Source organism: Ixodes scapularis, unplaced genomic scaffold, assembly GCF_016920785.2.
Source record: "Ixodes scapularis isolate PalLabHiFi unplaced genomic scaffold, ASM1692078v2 PGA_scaffold3__209_contigs__length_174095766, whole genome shotgun sequence".
Classification (NCBI taxonomy): domain Eukaryota; kingdom Metazoa; phylum Arthropoda; class Arachnida; order Ixodida; family Ixodidae; genus Ixodes; species Ixodes scapularis.
In genome coordinates, this window is record NW_024609868.1 from 124,776,264 (window position 1) to 124,788,891 (window position 12,628).

The 12,628-nt window shown below is 43.7% G+C and overlaps 1 protein-coding gene across 1 annotated transcript in view; it reads left to right on the forward strand.

Annotated features, from left to right (window-relative positions):
* Positions 1 to 395: 395 nt before the first annotated feature.
* Positions 396 to 12,628, forward strand: part of LOC8032978 (flavin-containing monooxygenase 5) — a 77,254-nt gene continuing 65,021 nt past the window's right edge. Inside the window, exon 1 of the mRNA XM_029982792.4 lies at positions 396 to 628. Within this exon, the coding sequence (XP_029838652.2) occupies positions 396 to 628 (233 nt within the window). The remainder of the gene's footprint in view (positions 629 to 12,628) is intronic.

The following is a 12,628-nucleotide window of genomic DNA, read 5'->3' on the forward strand; positions in this document are numbered from 1 at the left end:
GCCGATGCAAAGTGAAGCTTGGAGTAATAATTCAATATTGCAACTCAAGCTGTAAGCTGGTTGCAGTCGATTAAATAAGCTCAATGTTTGAACAGGGCCCTACGATGTACGTTACTTGATCACAACTCGAGCACGCCACCTCAGAAGCCCAGTTCACTCCTGTATGTGTGGCATTCTCTATCGTCCATCTTGTCTAGTTTCTTTCCACAGTAAGGTAGATCATCACCAAATCGGTGTCCCGCTTTCAGTGTTCATACGATTCGGATATGCACTCTGCATGACCGCTATCGGGCAATAATTAGACATTTAAGCCCCGCACTCTTGCTTTGTTCAGGTGATCCTCAGCAGTTTGGAGATCAATAGGAGTTGACTCCGTTAAGATTCTGGCAAGCATCATGAGTGGAAGCGGTAACAAGGACAGCCCACTGCGGGTCTGCATCGTCGGAGGCGGATGCAGCGGCATCCTTTCTGCCCGGCAGATGCTGGATGAGGGCTTTGAGTCAGTCATCTACGAGCTGTCGTCGTGCCTGGGCGGCATCTGGGCATACAGCGACGACAGCGAGGAAGGCCGGCCGTCCGTCATGCGGTCTACTGTCTTGCATACCAGCAAGGAAATCGGAGCATTCAGGTACGCACTTTAAAGGAAACTGCGCCTTTGCAGTTTGTGAGTCTGCCGTGAATGTGTAGAAATTTTAAGACATTCATCAGGAGGCACAAACACTCAAAGGCCTCGTGATTCTGATTTAGGTTAGAAAGTATTGAATGGACGCAATTTTAAGGGGGTTGTTTCCAATGCGTGCTCAGAATTCTACCCAATTTATATTCATCAAGAAAAAAAAAGTCCCGATTGGGCAGCATGCACGTTGAATTTGCATAATCCTGCATTATACGCTATACGCAATCAGGCTCATTGTTCTTGGGAGACGTTGAATAGTCTCATTAAAGTGGCAATTTGTCCTACTTGGATCATTTTCACGTTCAGAGCGCCGAAACTGCACATAAAAAAAGAAGGGGAAAAAAAGGGCGCACTCGAATATAGGAGTGACTATGTATTTTACGACGAGTATAGGCCTTTGCAACGATTATCACCCAGGCAAAAAATGCTGAGTCACTGAGCTGTGGACGCATGCGCAGCGTCCGACATACTGAGCAGCAGATAACAGCCCATGCTCAGGAGGCGTTCCACAGTCCAGCAGACAAAGATGGCAGCACGCTGAAGGCGATCTTTGCAAAGGCCTATGTAAGAGAACGTTTTTCAAGATAGGTTAGTTTCGAATGCACCCCGTTTTCCTCGCCTTTCATATTGTTCTTGCGTAGTTTTGGCGCTTTGAACGTGTTAAACGGGAGATTGTTCTAAGCTTGCGCTGCGAACGATGATCTAAAATATAAATTCCAGTGATTCTATATTAGATATGTGCAGAGCTGGCCAAATTACTCATATTTTGTCATTAAATTACATTACTAATTACTTTGCTGAAAATTGCTGAAATGTAATTAAATTACATTACAAATTACCACAGCCAGAAAGTAATTAATTACCATTACAAATTACTTTTAAAAGTAATTACGTTACTTTCGCATTACTTTTGTATACTTTTAAATATAAAGGAGCTATTGATACCTTCTTTTTACAGATAACTTTATTTACATTATTTACACAGTTCATGGCACACAGCTAGAACTCTCTGTTGCATGTTTACCGATGGACAGAGGAACGCACGCGACTGATCCGTTTCCCACCCCAACCAGGAAAACTATTTTTGGAGATGACTGAGGACCCTACGCGGATTATCTCTGGGAGGGGGAGAACAATTCTCATTGTTCGCAAACTCGCGTCGAGGGCCGTTCCACCAGGGGCCTTAGTTCGACCTACTTCCCCTCCTTCGTTTCCCGAGAATGTCGAGCAGAAAAGCTCGAATGGAAGGCACTTACCAGCCCTATTTCTCACAGTGGAAGATAACACAGAGAGGGTACACAGTATGCACCAGGAAAAGAAACGGAAACTTTCAAGAGGGGCCAGAAAACGTCGAATGCAAAACCGCAAAACATAGGTAGAGAATCGCGCTGAGCGGGTTTTCACAGTTCAAGAGAGTGGCAGAAAATGTCTAGCTGATAGCGGGCGCGAGAGTCGCACCAGCCGCATTAGCATCAGCAACATAGCGGCGGCCAAAGAGCGTTTTTTGGAAAGGTGCAGACGAAAAAGAAAAAGTAAAATAAAAAGAAAAGCGCTCTTGTGTATTGTGGACACAAAAAATATGCCTGGTGCGAAAAAGTAATTAGGTAATTTAATTACAATTGCAGTCGCTGAAGTAATTCATTACATTACTAAATTACCTGCTACAAAAAGTAATGAATTACATTACTAATTACTGGAACAAGTAATTAAATTACTGTAATTTCATTACAGTAATTGCATTACTGCCAGCTCTGGATATGTGCGAGCTTCGATCCCGCCATCTTGTCGAAAGCCAATTCTTAGAGCGTCAACTCGTCAATGGTCTACTCCTCGAATAGGTCGTCCTAGGTCCGTTCGCAAAAGGAGTAACCCGTCGAAAGGGGCAAGCTGTCGAAATGCAATTTGTTGAGTTCGCCAGTAGAGATGTTTAGGCGAAGCGCTTTTTACTGGAGTCGTTTCTTACTTTCTAACTTACGCCCTTAACTCTTTCTTTTAATTTGTACGGATTGTCATCAAGCACACGCTAGCAGAATGAGTAAGCGCAAAAAGACGTATTCTCGGAACACTCAGCTAAAGCGTTTAGTTCCAAGCTTCCTAAACTCCAAGATTATTAGTGTTGGGAGTTATGATCTTAAAATTTCGTTATTATTGAGCGATGGCGGGAGATTGTCATGTAACTTTGAAGCACAAATTCTGCACGCGCCCGTGGTGCTTCCAATCCGCAGCGTATACGTGGAACCAGTGTTGTTGGCGTTAGCGAAAACAATTTGCGATCCACGTTGGTCGTTACTCGCGAATAAAAGCAACGCGTCACCATCCACAAAAAAGTGAGGCACGTTAACGTTTTCCGTCACTTAGAAAGGCAGTGTTTTAGATGTATGTAAAACGAAGGCAAGAATGCATGACTTGGTGCTTATACTTCTTTTCACAGTTATGTTCAGACGCAGCCGATGCTATGACCTGATGGGACGGATCAGACAGCGTAAAAAGCTCCCTTTCTTCGTGTTGGTCGGGTTTCTGTACGTACACTAACATCGTCGAACCAATCATAAATAGTAAAGGCCCAGTGACTCGCGTCTTTGACGCTGCTGATTGGTCCCGCTACCTCGTAGCGTGAGCTGTATCTTGCCTTAAGCTAAAACGAAGTGGAGAAACGCAACAGATTTGAAGCGTAACTGTTTAAATCTTGGAAAGAAGCTGTTACAAGTAACGTAAATACGTTACCCATTACCCAAAATAAGTAACGTAAGTACTTTATACGTTACTGTTTTATATTGTAAGAAGTATGTTGCTATTAGTTTTACGCTTGGTTACACTACAGTGGCTCAAAGGGGTAGTGTAGCCACCGCGTAGCCTCCGCCGTGCATTGGGGGCGGCCGGCGCTTGGAAGACGGCGACGTCACGATGTAGAGGGCGCTCCGCCTCTTAGCTCCGCGCCCAGCTGAGTAGTGAAAGGAGCGCGCTGTCGATTGCTCTGGGACGCGATAACAGCGCTTGAGATAACAAAAAAAAAGAGAACTCAATAGATTTTATAATTTAGGTCCAATGAACGGACGATGATGGGGCTTGTATAAAAGGGAAATAAATATCCGCGCATTACAGCAGAAAGAAAAGCTGTTTAGCACACGATACAGACTTGACGCAGAATTTTGAACAAAGATACAAACTACCGCCGCCCCGAGGAGCCAGAGGAAACTAGACATGAGCGACGGGACCGCCACCCGGCGGAAAGTAGACACGCTTGACGGGACAGTAGTCCCGGAAGAGCAGAAGGAAACTAGGTATGCAAACGCTTGCAACGACGACAAAGAGAGGGCGGTGCGAGTCTTTGTTGACGCACATGAAAAAATCCTCGGAGCCCTATATCATAACAAGCTTCGCTGTAAGAAGAAAGAAAATTCAAGACGCGTGCCTTAAAGGGATACTAAGGCGAAACTTGAAATACACTTATTATGGTCAGAAATAGGTTTAATATGATCAATGATATCCGTAAATCATAATCGCGCATTTGTATTTTGAACGAATGGCTATATTTTTCACCCTGAGGGGCTCGATTGGGCGCGTGCTCAAAAATCGGCCATCGGAGAGCGCGATGCGTCTTGGGATATTGGGCGCATTCGTAACGTCACTTGTACCAGACGAGAAAGGCTACGGCGTGGATGTTGTGGTTACGAGCGTTACCACTTGGTGGCGCGTCGACGATTTACGACCTGTGACAACGTGGCCGTTTGAGATGTGCAAGGGCTGCACGCACGCTGCACCACGGCAAGTCGGCAACCACGGCACCACTGACAAAACCAGCTCTGAGGCCGGATTCTCAAAGCGAACTTACGACGAAAAATGTGCGTACGACAAATCTTAGAGAAAACCCGTATTCTCGGAACGAAATTGTCGTAACTTTTGCCTATGTTACGGCAGAATCCTACAACAGCTCCGCAGCTGTCTTACGCACTTTTTACGATCAAATCAACATGGCCGAAAGCGTCGCTCACTTGGTAGCGACGACCAAGGGACATTTATTTTTCTACGTGCTCTTCTCGTGCGTCCCAACTTCAACCAGCAAGAAAAAAGGAAGGAGTGCCTGAAACAGACCACGACGATCAAGAACGCAAGATCCACAAACACCCGAGAAGAGCTACAACGGCCATGATTCTACCGACCAAGTGAGCTCGGCAGAATATAGTAGGCCTATCAGCAACACCGACTCGGCGCACCGTTGCTCCGGCGGTCCTTGGCCAAGACCGTCTGCCCATGACCGGCTGGCCTGCTGGATGGAATATGCCCGCGTGACCCATGTGGACCCTTCCCGGATGAATAGTTTGATCCCTGAACTAAATTTCAGAGGTCAATCTTTTTCCCTTGTCATCTCGATGTCCTTGTTTTCCGAGACAGCGGTGACGAACGCTGTCGTCGAAAAGGGACTCTCATTGATTCTATCCCCTTGTTTTGTGTGATATAGAGGTCAAATTAACGCCATACGGATTACCTTCGCAACACGGTATGTACGTTTGGTTATTAGTATGCCATTTTTATTCTGACACGACGCTACGTCAGCTACTCGATGTCGGTCCAATCTTTCTTTGCCGACTGTCATGTCGGTATCAAGTTGCAATCGTAAAAGATCGGTACAGAAGCGCTTACCGAAACGCGGTCTAACAGAGCGAATCCAGCACTTCGATCAAACGCGCGTGTCCTCTCCGAGTGTGAACGGGTATTTGCGTGGCTCTTGCTGATATTCTTGTAGTTCAAACGTAACTTGTTTAACGCCGGCTCGGAGCTCGCGACTCACAGCAACTAAAACCGGCCGTGCCAGAGGCATGCTCGGGTCGTGTCGTGCAAAGAGCCGCAACGAGAACGAGCTCACTGTGGCCAACTACGCTTTGGCTTTCTCCGCCAAGGCTTTGCAAACGCGTTGAGGCCTAGGCTAATTCTGCCGGCACGCCGTATTGCCGCAGAACGGCGCTGCTCCTACGCCACAAGTGATGTCACGAGAACTTTCCCACCATCCACCAGATGTGAATTTGAAATCGTTTAATTAGGTTTAAAATTAGTTCTCCTGTGTTTTACAGCGCGATATTGATATTTCCCAGGTGGTGCCTGTCCCTAGCCTATATTTATGCAGAAAGATCGGCGCTAAAATTTCGTTTCCGTACCCCTTTAAGGAGGTCGTGAGAGTCGGTCTTCCGCGCAATTCAGTTGTTCGTTTATTTTTTTTAATTATTTTTGCTAGATAGCAGTCACTACACTGCGATGATGGAAATGCCTGGATGATAGCTACTGCTTTTGCCGTGTCCGTGTTCGCGCGATAAATATCAAAATATTTCATTATCGTAGATTATTCAAAATGGGTTTCATCGAGATGGCGAATGCGATTCTACATAATATTTTATAATTGGATCACATTCACAAATAAAAATATCCCTACTCTACTTTTCGTCACTTGATACACTGAGTGAGAAAATGTCTGAAGGCGGGTGAGAAATATGAACTAATTATACAGTCCGAAACGAGATATATAAAATTGTTTATTTCAGGCTCTACTACTTTGCATCGATGTGCCTTTGGACTTGCTCGCTCTATTTGTGGGTCAGAATAGTCGTACAGGAACTAGTAGAAAATGTTTGCCCATTGAGGGTCATGGGAAAATTTATTTAAAAAAATGTAAACGTGGAAGGTTTCTGGCTAACTCTATGCATAACTGTAGATAAATATTTTCATTTTTATTAATTTATTTAGTTCAATAGACTCAGGGCCCAGGGGCATTACAGATGGAGTGGATATACAATAGTGGTTATAAATGTTAGTCCGGCATAATCTTAGCAAAAGTGAGTATTTAGTCCTTTCTAAATAAAACAATTCACGAAATAGCTATTAATAATACGGGGAGGTGATTCCATTGAGATAACGTTCCGGAGATGAAAGAATCGATGTACACTGAAGTTTCACAATGAGGTATGCCAAGTTTAAGACTGTTATCGATGCGGGGAGAAATATAAAAGGGGCTAATGAATAGTCTCTCTTTAAAAAAAAAAAGCGGTGGGATGATACATCTTGTAAAAAGGCATAAGCGAGATATTTTACGGCTTGAGGATAGAAGAGGCAGGAACAGGGTGATTTTGAAGATAAAACACTTCCGGTGCAATGATAGTTACAGACTATAAAACGCGCGGCATGATTTTGGAGTGCTTCAATATTTGTTACAATAAATTAAAAGTGTAAGGGACTGTCTGTGTACCCCACTCTTCGAGCAGATGAAAGTACTCAAACGGTTCTCTGGTCAGAGGAGTAGAGAACTCTTCGAAGCACACGTCATACTATCCAAGGGCGACGCCTGCATCAGTGCTCCTTCAGTAGGCTTATTGGAAAAAGAACAGTTTTACCTCAGCCTTTATCCCGGAAGATCCTTCCTACACATTAATTTTGTCACTGAATTATTTTTCTTCTTCTTCTCTTTTCTTGTTTTCGTCTCCTTTTCGATTATTTGCGTTATAATATTTTGTATATATATTACAAAAATCAAATTAGAAACATTCAGCCTTTCCACTCTCGTGAAGAAGGAAGACCAGCGGATCTGTACTCGATACAATGTGTGCTTCTTCTTCGTCGCCGTCTGTTTTCCGCGCTGTTTCCTACGATGAATTCTCACCAACGCTCCCAACTATCCATTCTTGTATTATAGCTGGAAAGTTTTCCGCCATCTACGAGCGAAGGCGGAAACCATACTGGTTGTGTGCTTGCCGCCGTCGCTTGTAGATGGCGCTATAGGTCGGTTTGTGTCGACATACACGGACACGATCTTGGGCAACCTAGCCCTTGACAGCTCCGCTGTAAAAGCATCCTTTTGTTTCCTATCCGATCCCTTTTTTTTATTCCTTGTTATTCTTCCATCTTCCTTTTTTTGTCTTTAAATTACCTCACTTCTTTTCGCCTTCTTTTCTCTTGTAGATAAAAAGCCAGCTGTCAGTTAGCGCCCTTTCCTGTCTTCTCGTTTCAATCCCCAGCCCTGCCCGTTTCGATCTGGACGAGCATCGTACCGGCGTGCGGTCGTGTATAACTACTGCGTAGTGCACGTTAAAACATAAACCATTATGTGCACGTTAAAGAACAAACGTTAGCGGTTGTACCGCACTGGCCAAATTGCTCATCTACAGCTAAGACACCAGACGCCCACTGAGGCAGACTAACTTCCGGCCCTATAAACATACACTCAACAATTTGCTTGCTTGTCTTCTCGTTCTTCCTTCCGTCGTCCTTGCGCTATTCTTTAGTGAGGTTTGTTACAAGCGTCGAGTGACCGGGATGTCAGTTGGCTGCGGCGTATTTAAGCTTTGAACAGTATTAAAATCTAGTACAGAAGATGATTTTCTAACATGGGGGATAAAGAAAAAAATCTTTTTTTTTTACATACCCAAGCATCCAAATAGCGTTACTGATTATATGATCAAAATGAGAAGTGATCTGAACACCAAGATACTTGAATGAGGTTACAGATGTGAGCTAAGTTTTACAAATTAGAGTATGCTAATGGGGACGTGTCACAACGAGACAGCCTCATAGTTTTACATTTGTTAGTAGTGAGAGCCATTTGTCATGTTACACCATTCCAAAATCACGCAGAAGTCAACCTGAAGAAGTGAAGCAACGGAGTCCTCAGAAATTTCACGATATGTAGCAGAGTCAAATAAGAATACGTCGGTAAGCCATTAGTATAAATAAGGAACAGAAGTGGTCCTAAAACGGACACCTGGGAACGCCTGAGGTAGCAGGACTGAGACATGAATTTTCTTCATTTGTAGTAACAAACTGTGTTTGATTAGTTAGAGAACATTTAAGGACAAAACTTTAGAAGCAATATTGTGTTATTCAAGCCTTGAAAAAAAAATAGTTTGGGACCTACTTTGGTCAAAGGCTTCGCAAATGTCGAGAAGGACGTAATCAACCTGAGATCCTCAGTCAAGGTTGGAGAAAAAGTAGTTATTTAAAATAAGAAGTTGACTTTCAAGGCAGGACAGCGATTTAAAAAAAAAAAAAAATCGTTCTAGGATAAAAAAAAATAAAATCTAAGAAACTAACTAGATTTGAATAAATTATGTGCTCTGAAATTTTACAGGACGTGCTGGTTAAGTAAGTCGGTCGATAATTAAGAGGGCTATGATTGTTACCTGATTTATGAAGCGGAACCACCATTATTATTTTCGAATCGTTTGGTAAAATGCCGAGGTCAAGTGATTGCTCAAAACTTTGGAGAAAAAAACAACAACTAAAATATAACTTGCTGTACTTTTAAGAAAGTTAGAGCCTATGTTATCAACACCAGACGACGAGGACATTCTTTGATCGTCGATTAGTTCGACAATCCCATCATAATCGAAAACAAGCGGATCCATTGGAAGAGAGTTGTAAACAGGAAAAGTGGGGCGTTCACTTTCCACACCGCTAGAAAACGCTTTCACAAAAATATAATTTGCTACAGATGCAGAGTGATCGCTTAAAATACCTACACCGTTATCCCTTGCCAGTGAGAGAACAGTATTTTTGGGGCCGTTCACAACATTCCAAAATTGCTTAGTGCTATTACATAACGTGAAAAGAAATGTTAAAGAAAATGTTTTGCCCTCTTTCACAGCTGTCTGATAGGTATCCGCAACTTCTTTGTGAGCGTCCCAACGAGCAGCGAGGGCAGATTACTTTGCAGCGCAGAAAAAACGTATCTACTTGTTAGAACGACGTTTCAGTGCGACATTAAACCATGGAGGTTGGGGTTTACAAACAAAGGAATTATACCGAATCAACAAAGCAATAAGAGAGTTTATTTCATTTTTCAACTTGTCACAATTAGTTTCAACCAGACGCTCTGAAAAGAAAACAGGAACTCATCCAGAAGGCAGCTAACACGTTATTCATTGCGCCGAAATTTGCCGTACTATATTTACGGAATTGCTTAGTAGATCTATTAGAGACACACCATTGGAGTATGTATGTTGAAGTGTAGAATGCAAAGACTGCTACTTCCTGCCAAGAGAGGTATGGAAGAGGCGAGTCTAGGGTCAGTGAAGATAATTAAATCCAACACAGGAGCTGTAGCATTGGTAATCCTAGTTGGTTTCTAACATGTCGTGAGAAAGAAATTCAGAACAAAGAAGAAAATCTGAGAACACGGGCAATCACAAGTATCTGTCGGGAAAGGGCCAGACCAATCAATTAGGGGAAGGTTGAAGTCCCCAGCATTACAATTGGCGCATAAAGAAACCTAGACAAAATTGGATTTGAACTATCATGTAACCTGGAGCAGATGTCTGGAGTCGCATTGGGAGAACGATAGCACGCGCAAACAACCACATTTCTGTGAGCACACCGCAAACGTACATATGCCAGTTCCGGTGAGGTGGCAATATCTACATGATACCATTCAAGGTTCTTGTTTATTGCGATGACAACCCGCCCACCACGTCTACCAACCCTATCAGAACGGTGAAACCTAAAACTCTAAGGGAAATACAAAATTTATTAGTCGCGCACCACACTCGAAAGCCACGCTTCAGTTAAAACCACATCAGTAGATGACGCGTCAATAACTGATGATAGTTTATCGTGATTCCGGATAACACTTCTGTATGCATATGCTTGTATACAGATACATATGTGTATGCATGTATATACTCATCACATTATCATGTTCACTAGACACGGCACCACGAGCCTCCATGGTACGGCTGCTGTCTTTCCATGGTGCCGTGGACCTCAAGAGCCAAAAAATAAAGACTACAGACTAAAGACTTCTGATATTAGTAAAAGTGACTGAGAGGAAACTATGTTTTTTATGAATTGTTTTTTTAAACTTCAAAGTTGCAGACTCATCGGTGATATATCTGGATAGATATGTCGGAGCCCCAGAGATTTGGCGAGTTTCATTATTAAAATATATTATCTACACGTACGAACGGCTTGTAAACACGAAGTCTGTAAGGACTTTCCTGAGTACGGGCAAAATCTAGAAGCTTTCTCCTCGCAAGCTGTGCGTTTTTCGGTTAATTATCACAGACGGAAATGTTCGCATGTTTTAGCTTGTTGCATGACGGCAGCAAAGTTTGTTTTTGTGTGTGCGTTTAAAAAGGCAAACTTTACAGTAATATGTATCTTTTTTTTTTTAAATCTGGGTTGAAATTGTCAATCTGATGAGCCCGATCTAATCTATCGGGACTGATCAGCCCATGTTTTCTTCGCCGCATCATCTAGTCCCCCAAAATAGGTTGGATCTACGGGAACTGCTTTCGGCATCATCGGAACGACGTCAAAGGAGTGCCATGTTCGAGAAAGCGAATTGTATGCTTGTCTCAACTTTTGTCGTTGCATTCCTTTTTTTTTAAATTTCCAAATGGCAATATCACCTTCTATAAATCCGACACGCGTATACTTAGAGCGAATATTGTATCATTTGCATGCTTCTGTTCGTTTTTTATTTATTTTTTTTTAGTTCACTTAAAACACTTTTCCGGTGGGCTCGTAGCTGGATAATAATTTCCTCCATATTGGACAACGATTATGCCTCCTGCTTAGAAATGGGGCCAGTGTTACGTTCCACGTCACCACTTAGAAGCAACGACAAGTCTAGAAAACGCTTTAGACGGGACCGTAGGCACGGCAACACTAAGACAAACGCTATTAGCTCTAACCGAATAGGAAAACTCTTTTTTACTCACCTGCCTAGTGAACAGTATGGTATGTTAGCCGTCATTGCTGAAAATATGTGAGGCCGTGGCTACTGATAAAAACTTCCCGCGCAGCTGCTTTTGTAGTCCGAAGGATGGATGGGTGGATAAGAGTGTCCTGACCACCGACGCCTTGTGATTTGCTGGGTGGCTGGATTCAAACTGCCAATCAGACGGCGTCAGTGGTCAGGACACTCTTAATCAGAGCAAAGACCATTTGGTCATTGGAAGGTTACAGAAGAAAGGAAAAATAAACCGTCATTGTTGACCTTACAAAAAAAGAAAAGAAAAAAGAATGGCTACACGAGCCGCTTTATCTATCGTGTTCTCCGCCGTGTAGGCCGAAACATAACGACACGTGCAGCAACAGTCAAGTGTGAAGCCCCGCCGAAACTCGCACATCAACATTTCGTACATAAACGGAACATACGAGGCACTGGCACGTGTCCTGGCTAAAGAGGGTGTTCAAATAGCGCACAAACCTGTGTCTACCCTTCGACGACTCATGCCACTCCCAAAAGATCGGCCTGCTAAAGACAAAACCCAAGACGTTATATATCAGAGGCCAGATTCACGAAGAGCTTCTTAGTTTACGACAACTTAGCTAAGAAGTTCGTAAGTTAAGAACATCGTAAGAAGAGGAGAAATCGGTATTCACGAACGCGTTCTTAAGTGAGAGGAGGAAAGCGACGTTGTCGTACGGAGAAACTAAAACTTACCGGTGCTGTTGCTATGGCGACGGCGTCTTCGGCAGCACGAACAACCAATCGGAGAGCTCGGCATTTGTTCGGAGCCGTTCGGAGCCGTTCGGAGCACGTGGATTTTTCATAACAAACACAGGCGGCCTTTCTGCCACCGCTGGTCTCGGGTTCGTGTCTGTGCAGTGATATGTCGACGCTAACCCGATTTAAACTCGCCGGAATGCCGAGGCCGGGATGCGTAACCATCCCCATTGACTGCTACGAACTCGATCGCTACCAAGTCAACACAACTGTCATCGTTGGTAAAAGACGGCCCGCAGTCGTTTGCAGAGCGACGTAGATGGGAACAAATTGCCGCGACGTTTTTTGCGGCCTCGGAGATGCAGGAGCGAGCCGACGTTAAAAAAGATACGTTTGAACTATGACAGTGTAAGCAAGAGCCACGTAAATGCCTGTTCACACTACGGAACGGACGCGCGCGTTTGATCGAAGTGCTGGATTTGCGCTGTTGGACCGCGAATTGATAAGCGCTTGGGGACCGA